Source organism: Phacochoerus africanus, chromosome 1, assembly GCF_016906955.1.
Source record: "Phacochoerus africanus isolate WHEZ1 chromosome 1, ROS_Pafr_v1, whole genome shotgun sequence".
Lineage (NCBI taxonomy): Eukaryota > Metazoa > Chordata > Mammalia > Artiodactyla > Suidae > Phacochoerus > Phacochoerus africanus.
The window spans coordinates 224,847,576-224,872,869 of record NC_062544.1 but is presented as its reverse complement, the minus strand read 5'-3'; the positions used below and the strand labels follow the sequence as shown (position 1 = coordinate 224,872,869).

The window sequence follows — 25,294 nt, the reverse complement described above, 5'->3', positions numbered from 1 at the left end:
TATTTTTACAGAATCCGGGTCTCCCAACCACTATGGAGTCTTTGTACAGTGTACATTTGCTTAGATATACACATACTCTGGTAGAAATCTTCCCACCCTGAATTATACTCCAATTTTTATTGATGGACTTTAAAACTGTTTTAAATGTTGTATTTTCTTCTTCGTTTTCTTATTTTCCCCCTTCATTTATAAACACACAAGTTGTGAAATAAACAGTCTCCCCCCACCTCGCTCTCTCTTTCTGTATCCTGTGTGACGCATTTTTGTGTGTTTTTTTTTTAATTCTTTTGAAACTTTTATTCTATTAACATTTGCTGAGAAGGCAGAGCAGAGATGCTGCCAGCAGCCACAGTGGTACGGCCAGACTGATGGATCCGTTAATTCCTCTCACCGACCCAGGTCCTGCAGGGTGAAAGAGAGAGAGAAAAGAGAAGAGTTACAGCTGGCCCACTCTGTGTGACAGCTGACAGCTGATGGTGTCAAAGGTAAGACTGGGCCATGTACCAGCATCTCAAAGTCAGGGAATTTATGTCCAGCCTGAGAAGGATTCACGATCTTTTCTAAAATTCATTCTCCTAGAGCTGTAAGTATTTGAAGGAGTATCATGAGTTGAAACACTTCCAAATACAAAATGCTATCTCCAGACAAGGCCCTGAACTGGCTGCCACTGATGTGTGGGATGGTGGAGCAGTCTCCTCTTCACTCTGCAAAGCACTGTGACGATGCCAGCACTCGCGAAGATTCCAACCATTGGTGAGGGTCCTTCAGCAGCCAGACATGGGCTCCTCCAGCTGACTCATCACAGTGTCTCCACCAATAAAACTTGGAACCAATCTGTGACTCTCTCCTTTCTCAGGGGGGAAATGGTAATTATTTATGTGTTAATGAGGAGGAGAATTGTTTCAAAGTAACATTTATGGCTGGGTAGCACCTTAGCCACAAGGCAGAAAATTAAGTCAGCTCATTATGGAGTCTTAAGAAACAGCAGGGGATGATCTGGTCCAAACTCTTCACTGGACCCTTTAAAAATAAAAATCAATGACAGCAGCACAAAAACAAACCAACCTAGTGAGGCAGGTCCAAACCAGAAGAATTCTTGCCCAGAACTCATCATGGAGGGCTATCTGCAGGTTTCCCAAAGGGGACATGATTTGGGGGATGTGGGTGTGGGAATAGAGGGCAAGTGGAGAAGGCACTTGTGTGCTGACATAAAGAGAAAATTGAGGCAGTAAATGTAGGTCCCAAGAGCTTGTCTCCTGTGCTGTGCTTGTTCCATTTTTCTTCTTTTGTATTGTTGTGTTCATTTAGATTCATCACAAGAAAATATTTGTGTTTTTCACAGCAAAGACTTTTGGATTTAAGACTGTATGCTTAGACTATGACATTCAAAAGAGAAATTGGGGAGTTCCTATTGTGGCTCAGAGGTAGCGAACCCAACTGGTATCCAGGAGGACACAGGTTCGATCCCTGGCCCCATGTAGTGGGTTAAGGATCTGGCATTGCCATGAGCTGTGGTATAGGTCATAGAATTTGCTCAGATCCTGCATTGCTATGGCTCTAGTGTGGGACTTATGTATGCTGAGGGTGCAGCCCTAAAAAAGCAAAGAAGAAAAAAAAGAGAGCTCTTGGTGTCACTGGGATTATGGGTCGCTTTGCAGTTTTGAGGGCACATATGGAAATCAATACAAGTGAATGAGTGTGTGCATGTGTGTGTGTGCGTGCATGAGTGCATGTACACAGGCTTGCACATGTGTGTTTAAACCTGTGATGGTTTGCAAGTGCAGTAGACGGCATCCTCTGGCATGTGAATATTTCCAAAATTATCTACAAACATTCCAGATCAGATGTCAAATAACAGGGAAAATGTTGAATTCAAGAATTATGCTTTATGTAAGTAATAATAGGTACAACAACAACCAAACACAACCAAAAAACAATTACACAGCACTTACTCCAAACACTGTTATAAATGTTTTACATATATAAGCACACAACCATGTTATGAGACAGGTGCACTAACGAACCCTGGTTTACAGTGAGATAAGGGAGACACAGAGGGGTTAAATCCATTGTACACGTTATACAGCCAGTAAGCCTTTGCCCATGACCTCTGCACAGTGAGGTGACACTGTGAGGGGTGCTGGTGAGTCTCTTGTCAAATGTTAGGCAAATGAAATCTGGGTTTGTTTAAAACAATAGCCAGAACAAACAAAACCACATGAAGGCATCCGTTATCTTTGAAAAAGTGATTGTTTGAATAGAAATTTTTTTACTAGAATGCCTTCTTGAGAATATTAAAGCTATTATTTAATACAAAATATGAATATATACAAAGTTGGAACAGCATAGTTACAGTATAAAATGAGTGTTATTATATATAAAGCTATAGAGACACATAATAAACAATTTAAATATTCAATTTTTTAATTTTGTGAATGGCTATAGGAGCATATTAATTAAAGGCACTTGAGGTAACTTCAGATTCCCCCTTTTTTTTTTTTGCTTTTTAGGGCCGAACCCGAGGCACATGGAAGTTTCCAGGCTAAGGAGCTGCAGCTGCAGGCCTACACCACAGCCACAGCAACTCCAGATCTGAGTCACGGATGTGATCTACACTGCAGCTCACAGCAATGCCAGACCTCAACCCAGTGAGCAAGGCCAGGAATTGAACCCACATCCTCCTGGATACTAGTTGGGTTCGTAACCCACTGAGCCACAACAGGTACTCCCCAGATTCATACCTTTCATGAGGAATTAAGGTTCAAGAACAAGCAGCATGCTGAATGAAGCTCCTGATTAGTAACTATTGAAGAGGCATTCGAATCTAGGTGTTCAGAGTCTTAGCTCAATGTTTTTCCTAGTTCACCCCTCCCCCCTCCATTCTTTTTGGCCTTTTGGGAACTTAAACTCCCTTAATGGCTTAATGGCAATTTCCCAAGCCTTCTTGCCTGAGGGCGATGTTTTCCCATCATTTTAGTTCCTCTATAGGCTTTAGATGTTGAACTCTGTGGTACATTTGTTTGGATTAGTGTGTCAGTGATGCTTCCAAAACAGAGAAAAACTACAGACAAATTGAGGCCACACAGGGTTAAGCAAGAATGGTCTTTGTTTTACCCTAGGGATGGCGTGAAACCGAAGGTTTTCAGAAAGAGTCAGTTCTGCCTAATTCCTTAATCTCATTTATAGTGCTGGGATGGCTAGATTATCTTTCAGACATCTTGGAGGGGAGTGGTTCCTGGGGGGAGTCTAAAAACTATAGTCTTATCATTTTATGTGAAGGGTAGTAAATATCCGAGAAACTAAAAATTCCATCATTGAAAAATATGAACCTAGGTAAACATGTTCACATATAACATTCTTGCTAATATATGTGCATGTATGTACACACATATACATGCAGATACAAAGAGAAGTCTATTTGCTATGTATTCACTTACGGTATACTCACATGTTATAGGTCTTTTAATTCACATAATTGAGAATTAACTGTTACTTTCACATGATATTCTAGGTTATACCTAGGGAATCCCAGTGTGACTGTGTTAATAATCTTTAATTTTATCTTTAGTAGAATTATTATTACACATTTGAAATGTATTTTGTGGATCTGTTACAGATATTTTCATCTCTGTCAATTATTATTAAGTGCTCTCATATAGCTATTTGATGTGCTTATATGACTTACTCTCTTCATAATTGGTTTTGAGAGTAAACAAATAGGCTTGAAAAAGTACAAAGGTAACTGCTGTTAGTTGGGGAATCAACACAAGTGTGTACACAATTATAGACATATATATATGACTGCATAGGAGACTACTTCAGTTAATGGCTATATCAGGGAAGAATAATCAGCAAAATCATTAATTATGTTAGTTCATATTATGAAATTTCTGCTTATTTGTGGAAATGCAAATGATAAATCTTATTTGCCACACCAGATGGCCACACTCAGCAAGTGCTTTTATATACTGACAGATATAATGAAAGCAAGAGTCTGCAAACATAAATTAGCCTTAAGAATAGATGGGCAAATAGAACTACAACTCAAAAATTGCTGCATGCTTTTCATATAATAGACAAAAATCCTATCTTGGTATTTAGCCATATCCTATATGTGTGCATGTGTGTTTATCTAGTAATCGCTCAATAAGTGCGTTCATTGTCATTCATTATTAACTACAGAAGTCTGGATTATGGAAAGGCATGAAATACCCCTGAATCAAAGGCATTAATTTGTGAACTGGGTTAGGGTTTTTAACATTTAACCTGAAGGTGCAATACTTAGGTGCGGCAGAATTAGAAAGTGTATGTCAACACATCGGGGCAAGGTTCTCCACTCCAGGACAGGATGGCAGGTGAGGCTCTGTATCAAGTTGGTTGCAGGACCTCACTTGGACATGACAAGGCTTACAAAAGGGAATTTGTAGTTAAGGGCAAAATTGATGAAACTTTCTAGAATTTAGGGACCTGAGAATTTGGGGGCAGGTCTCTACACTACAGATCTGATGCGGGATGCTAAGCCTATTCATTTGTCTTTCAGTAAAATTGCAGTGAAAGGACAAGGATATTTTTCTACACCTGCTTCACAGAGCGTGTGCTTGTGATTCAAATGTGGCCAACACATTTCTGTTGTTTCTCCTGGATACTTTGGGCTCTTTTCCAGGATTTAGGGCTAGATCTATTCAAAATAATCATGAATCACCCCCTCAGTGACTCCTAGGCATTCCTTCCAGCCACTAAGGAATCTAGGTCATTTATAATTTTATTCCAGTACATAGGTTAGCCATACAGAAAGAAGAAAGGCTAAGTGAGTTTGTTTGAATTCTTCTCAGAACTAAGGGTTGACTGAATGACTAAAAATAAAACAGAAACATAAACGATATACAAAACATTGTTAAGCAAAGGCGAAAAATTCCTAACGTCTAAATATCTCTAATATATGATTTAGTTGCGCAGACTGAGGCCTGTCTGTGGCCTGGGAGCCATGTTTAAAAGGAAAAAGACTGACTTTGGCGCCACCTGCTGTCCATGTTCTGCCAGTACAGCTTCCTCTGGGTGACAACTAGGGATGAGAGCCTGTACTTTCCAGGCTGGAGCCCATTGGAGAATGGGATATATTGATGTTTTCTTTGAGCCATGTGTCTTAGAATTAAATTTAGGTTCCCTTACCCTTCGGGTAAGGCTGAAGTATTTCTCATAGTAAGGATGGAATTAGCACATCTTTTCCATCAAAATAGTGTCAAATATTTTCACTTGAAAATTTTTGAAATTTTAGGCCATTACTTAGAATTCCTTTGAGTGACACTAGCAATTTTTCTCATTCATCTTTGAATAAAAAAAAAAAAAATCCTATGCCCTATTTTCCCCTCCACACCAAAGCTCTGTGGTTTCGTTATGTTCTGCTAACACTGGGTACTTAAGATCCAAATATAATTCATGAACATGGCACTGGAGAGAGAAGAAGGGCTGAAGAGGATGGCAGTTTATACTTCTTGCTCCAAGAATCTTGGTCCTTTGTACATATTTCTGGTCACCTCTTCCCTGCTGTCTTTTGTGAAGAATTGCTAGCACTTGTCATAAACAAGGTGCTGGCCCTTTCCTGGGAGAAACCAACAAAGTGTCCACAATCTCTGAGGCTCTTCACTGGGGTCTAAGTACCACAAGGACAGGTTTTCACTATTGAGGATGATCTCAGTGTCTCATCCCCTTTGAATCTCAGAGAAGAAGACGTCTTCTTATGAGATAGTTACCAATCTAAGTGGGCCGTCCTAAAGATTTACAGAAGGCAGTTCAGCCACACAGATTTTTCTGTGACTCTGATCAGGGGACAGACAGTGTGACAGGTTTCTCTTGGACTTGTAAAGATGGCACCTCAGAATTGGAAGTTATTTGGGAGTTCCCGTCGTGGCGCAGTGGTTAACGAACCTGACTAGGAACAATGAGGTTGCGGGTTCGATCCCTGGCCTTGCTCAGTGGGTTAACGATCCGGTGTTGCCGTGAGCTGTGGTGTAGGTTGCAGACGCGGCTCGGATCCCGCGTTGCTGTGGCTCTGGCGTAGGCTGGTGGCTACAGCTCCGATTCGACCCCTAGCCTGGGAACCTCCATATGCAGCGAGAGCGGCCCAAGAAAATGGCAAAAAGACCAAAAAAAAAATTGGAAGTTATTTGAACCTAAGGGTCCATGTCATGAAGGTTTGACATGACTGCCCAATATTTGTAGGGGAAAGTCTGTGGATTGTGTGCCACGTGGCTGATGGAGGAGTGTGGGGCAGCTGGAGGGCACAAAAAGGCAATTCCCAGGATATCCCAGTAGCCTGGGTATAATGTGATGGGGAGGTTATATGAAGACCTGGAAGAAGGCTGAGGCAGGAGGGAATCTTAAATGCTCAAGTGCTGCACTTCAGGAGACCCTGCTCTGTTTCCTTTAGCAATGTATTTATTTCAGTAGCCAACAAGGGATGGAAAGTGGGCTTTATGGTGGCTCTAGGTCTCTTCCAAGGGCCCTGTCATTGGGCAGTGAACATTTCCAAAGTGAAGCTTTGCAAGAATTAACCACAGACACATAAGATAAGGAAAGTAGAAGGGGGGATAAGTTAGCTCCAGAGATTTAAAAATGAGTAACTATCACAAGCAATACAGGGGTCATGAATTGGATGGGGGCTTTTTTTCAATGAGAACGCTCACAATTTGGGAAAATAGTGGCAAATGTTTTATGGAAATTATCACAAATTATTGATATGAAACAAACTCAAGTGTATAATGCCCCCATATACTGCTGTGAAATCTTAATTTTAACATACAGAAGGTAAACAGCAATAAGAGACATACCTTTTTGCTTGAAGTGCACGGTGGTGCCAATTTCTAAAAAGGAAACATTTAGCAAAACAAAAACAGGTAAAAAATTCTTTATCCATTGAGCATAAGCACAAAGGTAGTCTGGTACTCTCCACTGAAAGGAGAAAGAAAGGAAAGGCGGAAAGAACATTCTACTAGCAACATAGAGATTGAAAGGAAGGCACTTGGAAAGAGATGGTTCTGTTGGAGCAAATGTTGTACAGTTGGAGGTGGCAAAAACAATTTGCAACTACAGATACTTGATGTTCCATGTTATGCGTGTTGACAAGTACGAGGACTCTGAGCGTGGCATGTAAAAGGACTCTTGACTGCAACTTAGTGAAGTGATAGAATGTATCTGGCCCCCAATCCCATTCTACCACTTTGCTCCTGGTTTGCTCTACTCAAGCCAATTGACTTCCTTCCTTTTCTCCTAACACGCGAAATCCATTCCAACTTGAAAACGTCTACACTTGGTATTTCATCTGCTTGGACTGTTCCTCCCCCAGATCTCTGCATGGCCCACATAGTCACTTCATTCAGATTTCTGCTTCAGTGTCACCAAGTCAGGAATGATTTCTGTCATCACCTTCTCAAAAGTGGTACCTTCTGCTGCTTTCTATTATTTTACTCTGATTTCCTAGTATTAATAGCACTGATCACTACCTGGTGTCATGTTATAATTCACTTGTGTGCGTGTTTGGAATTCATCTTCTCCATTAGAACATAGTCTCCATGGGGGACAGTGACAGTGCAGGTCTTATCAACTACTGTCCCCCTGGTACCTAGATTAGAGCCTGGTAGGCAGCAGGAATTCAATTAATATTTGTCGAATCTATAAATAAACCTCAGGGTGAGAAGAACTTCAATAGGTCAAAGGCTTGGGTTCCCTTTTAAAGTATCCTTATCGGTTAAATCCCAGCACTCTTAGATCTTAAGAAATAAATATGGAAAGTGCCCATGGAATACTTTGAATCCCAAGACAAAATGAAAGACTGGCAAGATACAGGAGCCCAAAACATGGCTGTTAGATAGGATTTTCTTCTTGAAGCCATGGTCACCTCCCCTTCTGTCCTTAATTAGCTAGCCCATTACCTGCAGAAGGTAGAAGTCCATTCAGAGGCTTGGAGCAAGATTTCTGCCTCTCCTAGCAGAAGCCAGAAGCTAACACTCTCACCTTAGAAGTAAAGCCAGGAGTTCCCGTCATGGTGCAGTGGTTAACGAATCCGACTAGGAACCATGAGGTTGCGGGTTCGATCCCTGCCCTTGCTCAGTGGGTTAACGATCCGACTATCCCGCATTGCCCTGAGCTGTGGTGAAGTTTGCAGATGCGGCTTGTATCCTGCATTGCTGTGGCTCTGGCGTAGGCTGGCAGCTACAGCTTCGATTAGACCCCTAGCCTGGGAACCTCCATATGCCGAGAGAGCGCCCCCCGCCGCCCCCAAAAAAGAAGTGAAGCCAGATTCTACAGGTACAAAATATCAGACTCCACCTGTTGACCACACTGATCAACGATAGTATATTAAACACACTGACACCGGTTTTCTTTCTTAATACCTGCTCTCACAAATTTTCTTTGACATCCTAATATTGCCTTAAGAACTGCTGAAAAGGCATTGCAAAGAATTGTTCATCATAATGGGGGAGACTGAAGCCCAGAGAGGCTAATCTTTTCCCAGAGGTCACACACTGAGAGGCAGAGCTGAGACAGAAATTCGGGGCTCCTATTTCTTCAGCCAGAACTCTGTCCATTATTCACAATATCCCTCAGGTATTTCGGGTATTTTTATGACAGAAAGACTGACTAAGTATAGCCTCTATTACTCTAGGGTTGTCACTGGCATGTTTAAATGGACTGGGGAATGGGTTGGCGCTGCTCTTATGCAAAATGCATGCAACATCCCTTCTTTCTTTGTTCAAGCCATTCTTTAGATTTTTTTTTTTTTTCAGGGTGGCACTCATGGCATATGGAAGTTCCCAGGCTAGAGGTTGAGTTGGAAAGGCAGCCGCAGGCCTACCCCACAACCACAGCAACATGGGATCTGAGCCGCATCTGTGACCTACACCACAGCTCATGGCAATGTCAGATCCTTAACCCACTGAGCAGGGTCGGGGTTGAATCCACATCCTTATGGATACTAGTTGGTTTGTTTCCACTGCGCCACAATGGGCGTTCTTCAGAATTTATAAGGAGCTCTGAAGGTCACTCAAAAGGGCTTAGATCCCTGATGGGATCATCTTCATGTAAAGAACACTTGGTTCTTCCTCCTCTGTCCCAGGCCTCATGGACTAATTCCAAGCAACTGTTCAGGAATTTGGGCAGGCAGGAAAAACAAAGGTTCTGCTTAAGCTAGAAAATATCATTTAACTTCTCTTTGCCTCAGGTTCATCAACTGGTAAAATCAGTTTGATTAAATGCTTATAAATTTGTTCTATCAGTTAGATAAATTAATCATCATACTATATGTTGACTACTGCCAGACACATGGTAAGGGCTCGAAAAATAGAACTATTGTCAGATTTACAGTAAAACCTCTTCTAGAGAGGACTGCTGGTGAAAGTTTAGTGGAAAAAGAGGGAAAAAGATCTTAAAAGTAAGCCATGGCAGTATAGTTTCAAAGAATTGCACTGTAAAAAAAAAATCTGCAAAGGTGTGGATAAACAAGATGTTATCGCTGAAATGTTAGGGAAGCAGACTGATGAGGTAGTGTTTTGGTCGGGAGAAAACTAGCACTGGGTTAACCAGTCACTGGCACAGGCTTGGGGACATCTATATGTCCTGAATGAATTTCTTAGGGAACAGACCCTCCCTTGCTAATCAATTAAAAGGAGTTCAACAAAAGAACTTAAAAAACATTGCACAAATATTACACCATATGAAGTAAATACCACAAAAACTCAGATAAAAATTCACACTTGCTTAAAATATCTTTAAAAAGCAAACTAGCTCACCAGTTATATTTTAGGATGTCTTCCCAATGGCAATAAATGAACTAGTTTTTGAAATACTCATGATCTTAAGATCTTGGAACTCCACTTGTGTTTAGGAAAAGAGAACGGAGTGCTTATTTTGCCCTATTATTTCCAACTCACCCTCTTCCGCTGGAATAGAATATTCTCTTCTGAGGACCAAAAAACCCTGAATTTTTTGAGCCGGGCTCTTTGAAAATGTGGTTGTATATTGCCATCTTGTGGTAATATTAAGGAATGTTCTTATATGCCGTCTAAAGTAATCCTGTTTGTCCACCAGGTGGCATTAGTGAAAAAAAATAAAAAATTTCTTCAGAGCAGGCATGAAATGCAGTTTTCGAAAAGGAGTCTTTCCTGTTATAGACAAGAGAAAAAAAAATTTTGGGGGGGGGTCCTTAACAACTGGATATTATTCTTTCTTTTCCAAAGTGAAGGTGATCTCGAGTTCTTGGGTAAAACCGCCTTGACAGGGATACTAATTCTATAGTAATTCTGGCCGCATTCATTGGAATACACCTGAAACATACTATTTTTAAGCTTCTTCGAAAACTTTTCTCTACATAATGATCTTTCTTTAGCAAATATACTGAACAAGTAAGCACAGGAGTACCCCTCTAAATAATAAAAAGATAAATTACTGCGGCAATATAATGGACAAAATTGGGGAAGGAGAGGCAATCTAGTACAGAGAAAGTTCTAAAATTCTCGGATTATTGTCATGTGCATAGACCTCAGCTCCAGATGAGGGGGTACAAGGAGGTGAAGGGGACAGAACTTAGCCCTAGAAAAAGCAAGTGCCCTGACAAATTTATTTATGTTAATCTGTCTTTGACTTTTGACTTTTAGGTTCTTTATACCGAACCATGTTAGACAAAAATGTGCAGCATGAAAAAGAGCTGATTCAGCCTTTCCCATCAGCAGAGACAATGTCTTCCTTATGCACGACTGTAACCTCAGCTCACTATTACTCTGGCACAGACTGTATGTTTAAGAGATTTGCTGAATCAGTGTCTGAGTACGGAAATGAACGAATGAATGAGTAAGCAAATTAATCAATACCTTGAGAGCTGCCCTCACTAAGATTCTGGGTAGGGGAGAATTTTATTCTTTTTTTTTTTTTTTTTTCTTTTTAGGGCTCTACCTGTAGCACCATATTGAAATTCCCAGGCTAGAGGTCAAATCAGAGCTAAAGCTGCTAGCCTGCACCACAGCCACAGCAACTCGGGATCCAAGCCTTGCTGTGACATACACTACAGCTCATGGCAACGCCGGATCCTTAAAACCCACTGAGCAAGGCCAGGGATCGAACCCCAGTCGTCATGGATACTAGTTGGGTTCGTTACCACTGAGGCACAATGGGAACTCCATGAAAATTTTATTCTTTTGAAACCACTATGCCTTCATGTAAAGACAAAATGATTGTTGGGAATTCACAGCCATTTGAAGAACCACATGGGGCCAGGAGGTCCTTTCATTAGTCCCCAGATCCCTGGCAGGTAAGACATTTTCTGGGGGTGGGGGGGGTGAGCTTTATTTAAGAATATCATCATGACTTAGGAAATGTAAACCTTAGGAAAAAAAAAAAAAAATGAAGCTTTTTGGCTGTTGTTGTTCAAAGGCCAGAAGATTTATTCTTACCTCTTACCTCCCATTCTGTGGTATGATTAGTGTCTCTACCTCTCTCCATAATTAAAGTGCGTGTTGGGAAGGTGACAGGTGCGTCATTGGAAACGTTAGTGTTAACAGTATGGTAGCTCCCTAGTTACCTCTGGAAATTTCTGTATCTATGTTTATGAGCAGTGTTGACAAGTGGCCTTATTTGAATGCTATCTGGGAAGGGAAGTGAGGAGAACTGATTTTCAGTACTTTGAGTCTTGGCGACTTACCTCCAATCCTCTGCTTAGATGCATTCGTTCCAAGCCACAGGTAGGACAGGGAGAGTTTGGGGGTTATATGGTTTGCCAAACTGTTCTAACTGCAGGATGTTTAGTTGAAACTAAGTGGCACGCTCCTTAACCTGCCGCAGCCAGTGGAACAAGGAAACATGGTGCGTAGGACACAATTCCTTCTATGGGGCCAGTCTTCTGATGGCCCCCAGGTTTTGAAAATGACATGGTAGAGGACTTAAAGTAACTAATTTCATTTTTTTCTTTCTGGTTCAGAATTAATAAGGGCATGTGTTCAGGGGAGAGAGAGGGTCCAAATTCAATAGGGATTTTATCCTCCATTTGCCTGGAAAAAGTGAGAGAGGGATGGAGTTAAAATCATCAAGAAATTTAGTAAAACAAATGAATGATACTATGTGACGTGCTGCTTCTTCCTCCCTCGCTAATGTGAGGACCTGAAGCATAACATTTGTAAATATCTTCTGTGGGAATTTATGGCTATTGTACTCTTTTGTTTTTTTTTTCTTTTTTTCTTTTTTTCTTTTTTCTTTTTTTTTGCCAAGGTTTTGAGAAATAAAACCGTTATCATTATAGTGGCTTAAAAGGGGGAAATTTTTATTAATTCAATTTTCAAAGCCACACTTTGAGAATTGTTAATTTCTTTCTCGATGGGTTCTCTCCTCTGCTTGAAGGCTTTAGGGATTAGCAGTTTCTACTTACAAGTACTACTATTATTGTTTTTCCTTTTGACATAGGAAAAAAAAAAAAAGACATGCTTAAGATTTCCATTGGATTGTTAGAGTTTTTAATTTTCTCCCCTGTATTCATGTTGTATAAACCCTAATGCCTAACATTTCTAGAGTAATGTTATCTGAGAATCACTCACAGTAATCATCCTGGGTCTAGTTCAGAGGGAAAAGCCAACAGAGAGAAGTAGTTTTAATCCCCAACCTTAAGGGTATTAACTGATTTCTTAGTTCATAGGTCAACCATTATCCTGATTACTAGGAAAATACATCAAATTGGCCGGGAATTTGAAACTCAGAAGTCTTAAACTGTCATCAATATTCAAGAAGGGAGGTTGGCCTCCCCTCTAGCTAGATTTGGATCAGAAAGGAATCTTACACTTGACTTTCAAATACTACTAGGTGTTTTTCCTCTTCTAGTTGACCAGGACCAGGAATGGACCTCAGGTGCTTGCTGCTATTCCACAGTGAGTCAGAGACATGAATGACTAACCAAGTTTGTGGCCACCCTGGACATAGGCATAATTCCTTGTTGAATGAATGACTGACTAAATCCAAACCCAAACTAATGCTGACATAATTTATTATAGGATGAAATAATTGTGACTCATTCCTTATCCTCATCAATTGGGGAACCAACCCTCTATACACTAAATGGTCCATACTAAAGAGAATCAGAGAACATTTTTATAGGAAAAGGTCATTTCTTTGAAAAAAGACAAATTTGTAGAAGGGAAAATATTAATATACCAATTAAGAGAGCAAAAGTGGTAGTTCCCCTGTCTGAAAGTGGGGGCTCTTCCTGGACATCCTGGAGGAGACACGAGGGAAAACTCTTGTAAGATGAGTCAGGTGTGACTTAGGACCTGGAAGAGCTGGCAGCCTGCTTGTCCCCATAGTGACAAGCTCCTGGCCTGGGGCAGGGCTCTACTCCTGGACCTGCCTCTACTGTGACCTTGAGCAAGTTGCAGGAATGGGTCCAGATTCAGAGAGGGCAGAACATGGAGAACGGGCTAGTTTGGATATTTTATGGTACCCTGACAGCTCAAACATTCAAACAAAACATTTGTTTATATCATATTAATGGTGTTATCACTGAGGAGAGAGATTATACATAATCTTTATTTTTTTCTTTATAGTTTTATATATTTTCAAATTGTTCCATAATAAGAATGCATAACATTTATTATCAGAGTGGGAAAGTATTTAGAGAAAAATGCATTTTTTAAAATACTCTAAATGTGGGAGGAAAGAAAATAATAATTTTCTGATTATTTTGTTCTGGGTTGACATCTTTACAAGGAGACTAAATTTTCCCCCCACTTTTTTAGTGGGCTGGTATCATACAGTAAAAGCAAAAAGAAGCTAAGATAGGTGAGGTCTAATTTCTATAAGGAACATTGTCTTTACAGCATGAAATGACAATGCAATAAAAAATGTATTATATGGGTTTATGAGATTCTTCTGACTGCAGGCTTGAAGTAATTGCCCTGCAGAATGAGTACAGATGCATGGATTGACTTGAACTGCTGCAGGCTCTGCTCAGTGGCGATATGGGTTGTTCCAGAAGGTGCAGACTCACTAAGCACCCCCCACAGAGAAAGAAATCTTCATTAAGTCTCTTACAGCAAGTCAGTCTTCTCAAATCCTGTAGGTTTCTTATTTAGCCTGAGAGATTTAATTTTTAATAATCAGTGAATTAAAATATTAGAGAATGCCCAATGGGCTAAGTTTAATAAAGGAGTTTCCCTAGACCCTTCCACCTGAAACTATGTATAAGATAGAAAATCTCCACAAGTGTATTTGTTTGAATGAGCTGTCAGTAAGGTACTGGGGCCAGACATGTACTTTCTATCTTAAAGAAGAAACAAGCACTTCTGCCCTTGTGTCTAGAATGCATCCATTGCACCTGTGGGTAAAATCCTGGCCCTTTAATGCCCTTGTTGGAATTAAAGAACAGGCATCTCATTTAATAAAGAGTTACCTCCCAGCCTCAAATCCACTTACAGTTGGGGCAAAGCAGATTATACTTTCCATGTATGAAAACATACATTTTATGTATATTTTGAAGCCTTTTGTGCCTTCCTGTATTTGACTTGCTAAAAAGGATTTAGAAAGTACAGGTTTGGGTAGGTCTCTAGAGATTTTCCTCCTTTCTGGTTTTCTGCCTCTCTTTCTATTTCCCAGCCCTAAACTGTGAATTGCAGATCCGTTTTAGAATACATCTTAGATTTAAATTCTAACAGAGTCAAGACTGTCTTGAAACCGTGTAATATGTGTTTTCATTTTGTATGTTTCAAAATCAAAACTAGTCAAATACCATGAAACAAGGCAACTAGCCTGTGGAATTTGAATGCAGAGATAACAAGTGTATCTGTGATATTTCCTGGGGTTTTAAGGTTCTTGGAAATAAGAAAATAAATGATTAAAAATGTGTGGGATGCTCCGAGTTACCTGTGGACCTATGTGTATGGCTCTACCTGCCACAGTGCAGAACTTGGGGACGTGGTTCTGCTACGGATCCTTCGCAGTGGCTTGATTGCTTGGAGCATCAGGATGCCTCAGGAATTTATCTATAACTCCTGCTGTGTCACTGACTCCACATATAATATCATCGCCAGGTTCTAGAGCAGAGCCTAGAAAACACCAAGATGGCTCCAAACAACGGGACGATTCCTACAACTAAAATAAAAACCTACTATCAAACCTCCTTGTTGAGAGGCTGAAAGTTTTCTCTAGAGGTACTGCTAAATAATAGGCTTTCAGTATCCTCCAGAAAACTCACCTCTATAAAGCCACCTGCTGAACAGTATATGCTATCCCTACACATCTATACAAGCTGACAGGTGTTCTTACTTGTCCTAAATGTGTATCAGGGCTAGAAATTCCCTTCTCCTCTCTCTCTCTCCCTGCACCCTTGGCATATGGAAATTCCTGGGCCAGGGATCTAATCCGAGTCATGGCTGCAACCTACTCCACAGAGGGAACTCTGCCATCTCATTTCTGCCAACTCCACTGGTTTATCACATTTTTTTTTTCTTTTTAAGCACATCAGATGCAAATTAGGAAAAGTAAGAAACTATAAGGGAAAAATGAATTTTTAAAAGATTTTTAAAATTAATTAGACAATACTGTTCAGCTCTCTCTGGATTCTCTCTGCAGTCCTGGAATGTTCTGTCCCTCTCTACCTTCTCTCCTTTTAGTCTTTTTTTTTTTTTTTTTTGGTCTTTTTGGGGCCGCTTCTGTGGCATATGGAAGTTCCCAGGCTAAGGGTCAAATTGGAGCTGCAGCTGTCAGCCTACGCCACAGACATGCAAAGCCAGATCCAAGCCATGCCTGCAACCTACACCATGGCTAATGGCAACACTGGATCCTTAACCCCCAGAGAAGGGCCAGGGATCCAACCCGTGTCCTCATGGATACTAGCCACAACAGGAACACCCTTCTTTTAGTCTTAATTTGAAACTTTTTTCACCTGGAAGCCTTCCCTGACCAGGGCAGGCTGGCTGAGATGCCCCTGTTCTGGACTCCCCATATTCCACATAGGTCTCCTCAACCTAGCATTTCTTCTGATTGCCTCGTTCCTCCTCTACTGCCCCATCTGGTCTGTAAGCTCCATGACTCCAGAGGCCATGTGTCGCTTGTTCTCCACAGCCCTTCTCAAGACCTAGCTCAGAGCTTGGCACATAGAAAACACTAGGGTAGATTTTTTTTTTTTTGAGTGAATGAATAGTGTATTCAAAATATTGTGCAATGCCAATAAACTTCATCTGGGCTTGAAACTAGTCTGCACTGCCCATTGAAAATAAAATTTCTTTCTTGTGTTCCTAATGGTTAGAAATTAGAGGAAAAGAAAACATGAACTCTAAAAGAAACTTTACAAAGCAAAAGCAAGTGGAGAGTACATCTAAATGCACAACAAGAAGTGATGCTATTCATTTAACGACAGAATGGGAGCATGCCATCTTTTTCAGCACTGCAACACGAAGTAAGCAGCTTTCAACGGTGCACTTACCTGTGTTCTGGAACTCCAGGGAAGAAAATAGAACCAATTTCCCCAGTTACTCTCTAACTTGTGATTCAACAAAGAGAAGTGCAAGCTATTCCTTTTTTCCTTCCTTCCCTTCTTCCTTCCTTTCCTTCTTCCTTTCTTTCCCTTTCTTTCTTTTTCTTTCTTTGCTGTTTCTTCCCTTCAAACACCCACAGGTATAATTGAGAAAGCGCTTTAGATTGGCCAAGCAACTTTTCAACATAGAACATGGCTGGGAATGCTTGGTGCTGTGTGGGCTAAAGAGGATGGGATGGACACAGAATGGGTACTCAGCCAAGGCACAGGGTACAGTTATCTCTTACTACTTTTTTTTTAACCACAGGATGCAACAATATCCTCTTAGGCATTTTAGAAAAAAAAAACAAAAACGTACTGGAACTGCAAGGTTGGGAAGGTGAGTGGTTTAACTCAGAATTTCCCTTGTCAGTATAGGGCAGATAAAGCAGACTGGATTGATGGCTGTGATTTATAGTAAAGATACAGATAGTGGTAATGTCTAGGTACTAAAATGTGCACATGTGTTACAGAGACCTGTGAAATGTTTTCTTTTACAATCAGCATTGTGGTGAGTAAAACAGTGCAGTAAACTCCGGCGGTGCTCGATCTCCCCAGGGTCCAATTAGGAAGCATGATAAGTGACTTGTAAGGCCTCTCCCGCCACTGATTTGCGGTGGATATAAGCTGACGATTCTCAGTGGAGTCCTAGTGAGGGGTCTGCTGACGCCTATCATATATCTGGGTACAAACGAACACCTCAAATTGGAATTCCAAACTCATTATGTCATGCTGTGCTCTTACTTGGCAGGTGTGTTTCTTCACAGCAGTATATAAGGGGAGATGTAAGGTGGGACCCCTTCAGCTGGTTTTCCCCCCTATGGAAGTGCTTATTGAATTTAACTTGTGATGATGGAAGACCATTGTGTGGACAGAGTGACTGTGTAAAGGAAGTTGTTACTGAGGTTAATTTGTATCTTGCCTCTTCAGAAGTAGATGTTTCCTCCAGATAGATGGGATACTGGCTTTGCGGTGCTTGCATGGCTGGTAACCAGTGTTTGGAAGTGAATGTTAATACTATCAAAACCTTTTCTTTGGTTTGATTTGAAGGAAGTCAGGGAGCAAGCATATACATAATGCAAGGTGAATGTGGTGGAACATGTAGAGAAAAAGAAAATCCAGAAATACAGATGACAGGGATAAGAATTTCAGGGGGGGAAGAAAGAGGGACCCATGGGGCTGACAAAAATTAAAGATGATAATTTTCAGGGGCTGTAACATGAAATTTGTCAGGGACGGAGACTGCATTGATAATTGAATTCTTGGAAGAATTATGTATTCTTTCTTTTTGACTCTTAAGGAGTGCCACTTCCTTTAATAAGGACTCTTGATCCATGCAAGTTCTCTGAACCTAGATCGAAGCTTCTTCGTAAAGGACCTCCTTCCTGGCTGCCCCCCAGCAGTGCTGCTCACAGTACAGTGCTACCCTCCTGCTAAATGTCAGGGGAGGCAAACACGGAGGGGAGCTCCGCTGGGGTGTTGGGGGGGGGGGACTCTAAAGACCAAAGGGACCTGCATCAACATTTTCTGTCCATTCAAGATCCTGATCTTCTCACTCTTTGGGGCAGCATGACAGACTTTTCTTTTGCAGATCTCATTGAGCTTTTCTTAGGCAGCTTTATTCCTTTTAATTAAAAAGACAAGACTGTCAATTACTTAAACTTAATCCCCAAATGTAATTGTTACTTTGAGAGATATTTTTTCCCATAAAGCTCATAGAAGAGAAATATTTCCAGCAAATTAAAATTTAGTGGGAGTGTGGATTTTTTTTTTAAATCATCTTTAAATCCCTTCTGGCTCTAGAAATCTAAATAGCACAGCAAGGCATACATATAGGGAGGTCACCAGGAAAGGCTGACTGGTGTAGCCAGATCCAGACTAGGAAAGTAGGAAAAGGCATTAGAGAAGAGTCCCAGTACTGAAAATTCTCCTACCTTGAAATTGACGCTGTAGGATTTTTAGCCATTTAGCTTGAAGCTAAATGTAAATTCTACGAGAGGTAACACTTCCAGGACTCTACTGGGCATTTAAATAATGGTGTGAATAAATTTCAGATTTATTCTTGCTAGAAAAATTTAACAGGGAGAAAGAACAAGAAATGTTCAGGAAACACAACAGAAGGAGGAATGAAAAGGTGAAAAGTTAAACACAGAAGTGGATTCAATGGAGAGAAGTGCTTGTTACAGTTGGGTCTAAATCAGTGGTTTGGGCCACCTATTACAGCTGGGACTAAATTGACAGGTGCGGTACTGATGCTAGTCACAAGTACTGGCACAACTATCCCAGACTCATTCCCATTAAAAGAGCTGGGATGGTTGTCAGGTGTAAATGTCAACTTTTAGTTATCTTCATGTGGATTAATCAGGGCCCATGATTCTGCTGTAAATTTTTGTTGACAGGGCTACCTAAGTTCTATCCATAAAAGCAAAGCTCTGTTTCCATCAGCCAGTGGGAAAGGAGAAATGTATTTAAACACTGAAGACTCTCCTAGGACATGCTTTGACCAGGAAAGGAGGGGTTCTTGACAATCATGGACTATTCTGACAGGTGGTAATGTGCATATGGACATCCACGGCAAATGTGTGAGTGTGTGTGCGCGTGTGTGTGCGCTGCACAGTAGGGAGCTGTCTGACCTGCAGCTCCTTTTTTTTTTTTTTTGTCTTTTTAGGGGCACACCCACGGCATAAGGAAGTTTCTAGGCTAGGGATCAAATCAGAGTTACAGTTGCAGCCAGCCACAGCAACTCCAGCTCTGAGCCACGTCTGCAACCTACAATGCAGCTCACAGCAACACCAGATCGCTAACCCACCGAGCGAGGCCAGGGATCAAACCTGTGTCCTCGTGGATACTAGTTAGATTCATTTCCACTGAGCCACAACGGGAACTCCCTGCAGCTCCTCTTAAGTGTGATATTATGATAGTGGTGAAAAGTAATGAAGAGTCTTCTTTATTTGACCTTGGGGTACTTCTATATTTAAACTTGTTAGCAATGTGGGCATTTCAGACATCCTTAGAATCCAAAATACGTCTAACTATAATGAGGCAACACTGAAATTTTACCTGATATTCAGGCCACATGATACAAATACATCTTTAACTATAAGCTCCTTTAAAAATTATAAGACGTGTGTATCTGAGTATGATTATTTTGAATTCAATATGCTCTCTTTCTAGGAACTTGAAGATCTCTTTTAATATATTATTTAAAATACCATTTTGAGCTCGTAGGTATGAAAAATACAATTTCTTTCCCATTTCACAGTTGGAAAAACTGAATTAAAGAGAACAATGCTAGTAATTACCCATGATTAATAGAGGTGTATATGTAAATCAGTCTGAATAAGTGTGTGAAATTAGATATGCTGATGCAAGGTGGCTCTGCTCATGTTTTTTAAAGATGAACGCTTTCACAGAATTCTCTGAGCTGGGCATATACCTCTGGGTGTTGAGTGTATCTGGAAATGGCCTTTGGAAACGTGTATGGCTATTAAGGTAACTGAGTATTGTGTGTTATGAGCATTATAATACATAAAATAAATTAGATGAGTGTTTAAAATTCATTAGACAGATATATCTAATACATATCTAATGCACATGAATGCATACATATTGGTTATTATGATGTACTATAGATTTATGTATCTGCCTGGGTGGAGCAAGGAACAGACTAATGATTAAAAGTGTGGGAGAAGGTGCACATTAGTTTCTTAGAGTTGTGGGGATTAATTGGGTTAATACATGCAAAAGCCTTAGAATGCTACTGTTACATAAGAAACCCACTATGTTGGCTATTATTATTACTCTTATCATTACTATTAGACAAAGTGAAACTGCTGATATAATAAGGATCTGAAAAGAAGTACCTTCTCATTGATAGCTGGGATCATATCCTACAGAAAATAAATGAAGCTGTAGGTCTTGTCCAGTCACCTTCACAGCATAGGATCTTTTTAGGATTTTTCTCCCAGTTTTCCTTCTATGCCAGTGGAGTCTGAACTGACACCCTGTTCCTGGGAGTGCCAGCTGAGGGCAGGGACACCTCCTCCTCTTTCTGCAGATAGAATCTGGCCATTCTAATGCTAGGCCTGCAGGAGGAAGCAGGCCAGGCAGACTGCAGATTTCTGCAAGCCTGGTTTGTTTGTGGGTTGGATTTAAATTTTTTTTTTTTTTAAACTTTAATTTGGCGGGGGTGGGAGGTGCAAGTAGGGGGTTGTTTTGTTTTCAGAGAGAGCTTTAGACAGCTGTATTAATCATGCAAACCCAGCCATGTGCAATGTGTTTTATCAATGGAAAAACAGCAACGGAATGGCAAGCAGCTGTGAACAAACCCAGTGCAGTGCCTGAACCTGGAAGATAATCACAACATTTCCCAAACCCACTCGCCACACGGGGTTAGTGAATGGAAAGGCTGTTCACTTGGGATAAAGAATCAGATGGGAGGCAAACAGGGGAGACAGCTTCCAGGGTTACTTTTTTTAAAAAGTGGCAGGGATCAGAGGACGGGCTGATTGCGGTTGGCCAGAGAGCCAGGAGCTCAAGGGAATTCTCCGCTTGAGGGTGAGAATCACACAATGGTGGTTTGTCCTTGTCCTTTTCCTCGCCTTCATTTTAACTTCCTGAGGCTGGTCTCCTCACCTCACTCTGCACCTGCCGTCTTTCTAAGTCTGAGAGGCACTCTGGTGTGCAGCCACCATGAGGGGCTGTGCACAAGGAAGCTCATGGGGAAGAAGCAGGAGCAGCATTACCATTTCTCAGTACTCAGAGGCCTCAGGAAGTGATTTGAGCCTGATAAAGTGAGGAAAGTTGCCTCAGACATTTAGCACTGACTCTCTCCTCATTTTACAATTGAGTGGATTTTCTGCGGGGATATAATCAGGGGTCGTTATGCAAATATATGCAATTCAGGACTAATTTCAGAATAAATAAAACCAAATTAACACTAATGGAAAAAAAAACACCTATCAGAAACAGATAAAATGGCACATTATTTGTTTTATATATATATGTATACATGCATATATATATATCTTTCATCTATCTTTAAGGAGCGGGGAAGCACACTGATTTTTTTTTCGTTCTGTTTTTTTCTGTTTTGTTTTTGGTATAAGAGGAAAGGAAATTCGAAAGTTTCTGATAGGCCACAGACAATACAAATTATCCTTTGGTGTAATTCCAGAATTATTATTATCACGGTAGAAAATCAAGCAATATGATGAAGGAAACCCAAGGGAAATACATTTGATTTATTGAGCCTTGTTTTTGTTTAATCACAGCTTGAAGGGGTTTAGGACTGCATTCCTGCTGCGACTCTGCTATTTATCCCCAGTCAGCTTGATGAACCATGTAGAGTGGGGGTAGGAGGGGAGACCCTCCAGTGAGAGATATTAACAATGAAGCAGCTGAAATGAAACATGTGTTTCTGTTATTGGCAAATCGAAGGGAAAGTTATTTTTTTTAATGATGGGATGACAGAAAAGGAGCTTTGGGACTTTCTTCTCCTTTGAAAACACCTTAAGGAAATTAAGTGGTTCAAAATCCTTCAAGCCATTTGCATCAACCATCTGCTTATGGACATCTTAACGCTTTAGGGTTGAAAGGTAGGATTCCACATAGATGATGACAATATATAATATTTAATTAAATGAAGGTGTCTTATGCTATAGTTATGACCGACCACAGGGAGCAGACGTTTTTTCTTAGATATTTCGGTACTCAAGGAGAATGATAAAAAAGGTTAAGGATCCCCTATGTTAGCATTTTTTTTTCCCCCACAGGAAACTTCTTTTCACATGGGTTGCCATCTTGATTGGAAAGAAGGGGAGAAAAGAGATTTGATTCTAGAAATTAAAGTCCTCGTAAGGGACAGGGAACTTAAGAGCACACTACCTCTATCACCATCTCTTGCCCCTGCTATCCCAAGTCGCCACGAACAGCTTTTCAATTTCTACCAAGAGAAGTCCTAAGTATTAGTAGTAAGATACACTATATTCTCTAAAACTACTGCATCTAAGGAAGCTACCTATAGTCTATCTACAACTATAAAATCAAATTAGGGTCATTCTCCAATCAACAATTTTGTTTGTGGGAATATATCACGTTCCACCAAATCCCACATGCTCCATCCTGGTCCAGACTGTTTTTCAATATCAAACAGCTGTCCTTGTGAACAGTGTCTGGCTTCATTTTGTTCAATGTTACATATGTCATAAAGAATGATCAGATAAAATATTTGGGTTTGTGGCTGCAAAAACACATTCACAAAGGATACCTTGAGTCACAGTCACACTGTACAAAGCTCATCTTGGATGGAGCATGACTTCTTTGAAAATGTTATCCACTGGGAGAAATGTGTATGTGTGTGTTTGTCACATCAAGATATTTGCGAGGTGGCAACATGATAAAATGGTGTCAATCTTTGCAGCAACACCAGAAGATCAATGTCTTAAAATAATTGTGGCATGTCAGGAATTCAAAATGGGATACTTTCCCTGAACACTAAGTTTCATGTCAAGTCTGGAAAACAGCCACATTTTAACAATCTTATTTTTAGTGGCTGAGATAAGAAACAGATTTCATCAATGTTTTAGGGAAGAATTTTATTCAGGAGAGTTCTTCTAAAAATAATTTGGACCGTACTTAAAATTTAAGAATAACTTTCATTAAGCTGTCTAGCTGATCCTTGAAACCTTGCAATCCTCATTTCTAATATAATTAAAGTAAGTTTGCATTTATGTGAATACATACATATGCAAAACACTGCATTATTGACACTCTGCATATCTACACTCAATTCTGGTCTAATTTTTAGTTCTGACAAGTGTTAATGAAACATGATCCATCTTCAAACTTATAAAATAGCAGCTTTCTACCTTTAATTCTGAGTACATTTCCTTTACAGTATATACGATAATCTTGTTTAATTGGATTTATTTTTTCCACACTAGGCCCCACATGGCCTACTTTCCATTTTTTCTCAAGTCTTGAGTGTTATTTGCAAATCACTTTTCTGGAATTTAATTTCAATGGTAGGTTGGTTTCATTTCAGGGTTTTTGTATTGTTTTAATTTTATTTGCCAATTTGCCTTTAAATAGCCTTAAGCTAGAAGGTTGGGGCTGCAACTTGCATCTAAATGTGATGTAGGAGGCAAAATTTAATGTGAGTGTGTGGTAAGTCCTGTGAAAAGGAATACAGAATGCCTACCTTGTTTTCTCATTTGTGTTTTCTAAAATAGCTATGTTTAAAAGGAAAAGCCCCCAAATTGGCCAAGATTTAAGACATATGAGTTCAATCTTTGGTAGTAGATAAATTCATTTTTATAAGTAATACCAATGACTTCAGATTTGGATTGTATAAGCCTGCAAGTAGGTGGTCAGTAGGATTCATGTTTTTATGAGCTATAGAACGTAACTCACTGTATTCCAAATATGTGAGTTCATAGTTACTTCTAATATGTACTAACAAAAAATCACTTTCTGAGTTTAGCACTGTCTCCCCAGTTACTGACCAACTTGATCTTAGGACAGGTACAAACCTATCAGCTGCCTCTCAACTAGCGTGAGGGCAACGGATTGACTTTTTGTAAAAGTTCAAAGCAAGAAAAATGATTCTTATTGTGTGTGAATTTTCTGAATGTGTTTCCCCCTTTGTATGTTCTGCATATCATAGATGATGGAGAATGACCCAGCAACAGAGCTACGATGATAAAAAACATACTGACCTTGAATGGGGTGGGGGATTGTGGGTAAAACACGCTCTAAAGGGGAAAAAATAGTAAGCATCATGGAGAATGTATACAGAGAGACTTATGTAGTTACATCTCACACGTTTAGCTACTCAGGCAATTACAAAACAGATAAATTTTCATGCCTATACAACTGTATCTCCCGTAAATCATTGGTCTCTCCTTCTAGTAACACTAAATTATCAGAGAGCTATTAGTAAAACTTAAAATCCAAAGCCTGAAAAAAATTAGCTAGAATAGGAGATAACACCCTACTACAATAACCCGACAAATAGGATCTTACCTTCCTCTGGAAAATCCATCGAGATTACAGGTTTTTTGGAGGGTCAGGGTTGAAAGTGTTTAAATTAGTGGTGATCAAATTCAGGTCATGCGCATCTTGGTCCTGATTCTGGGCTCTTTAACTTATGACAGATGAACCTGTGATAGCTAAGGACTCTTTTCCTCTCTCTAAGGCTTACAGCTCATATCAGCTTTAACCAATCAACTGGAAAACTTATTTTGGTAAATACTAATTCCACTTTTGCTCAGATTTTTTCTTCCATATTACTGACATCAGTGAAAGAAAAATGCCAAGATCCTAAGGTTCTTGGCATAATATACTTTATTTTTAGTCTTTTCCTTCCTTAATCCCACCCTCTCGGTTTGATGAACCAGTCAGACGAAGCATCCTGTTAAGTGACAAGAAGTGCTTTTCTTTTCAACACTAAGTTCTAAACTTATGAGTCCTTCACAGTCCCCTCCCCAAGTGACTGACCATAAATTGAACATGCCGAAAGAGTTCAGGTTGTAAGGTCTCCTCTATTTGTCTTATTTAAACCCCAGTTTAGCTTTAAGTCCTCCTTTGAGCCCCTTTCAGAAAGGTACAATGTTGCATTAGGGATGGGATGTATTTCTTGCTACCCCAAGCCCTATAATGTAATATAATCACCGCATAATTTTCTATATTCCTCCTAGGAGCTTGGTTAAATAAAGATCAGTGATAAATGAAAGTCAACAAAAAAACAAAGCC

General features: G+C 40.2%; 1 protein-coding gene across 3 annotated transcripts in view; it reads right to left on the bottom strand.

Annotated features, from left to right (window-relative positions):
• Positions 1-282: 282 nt before the first annotated feature.
• Positions 283-25,294, bottom strand: part of LSAMP (limbic system associated membrane protein) — a 623,529-nt gene continuing 598,517 nt past the window's right edge. Inside the window, exons 7-9 of one of the 3 annotated variants that reach the window (XM_047791752.1) lie at positions 24,259-24,294; positions 6,828-6,860; positions 283-402 (exon numbers count right to left, since the gene is read on the bottom strand). In XM_047791752.1, coding sequence (XP_047647708.1) covers positions 305-402; positions 6,828-6,860; positions 24,259-24,294 — 167 coding nt within the window. In that variant the 3' untranslated portion in view covers positions 283-304. The remainder of the gene's footprint in view (positions 403-6,827; positions 6,861-24,258; positions 24,295-25,294) is intronic. The other 2 variants (XM_047791762.1, XM_047791769.1) reach the window with 2 other exon arrangements.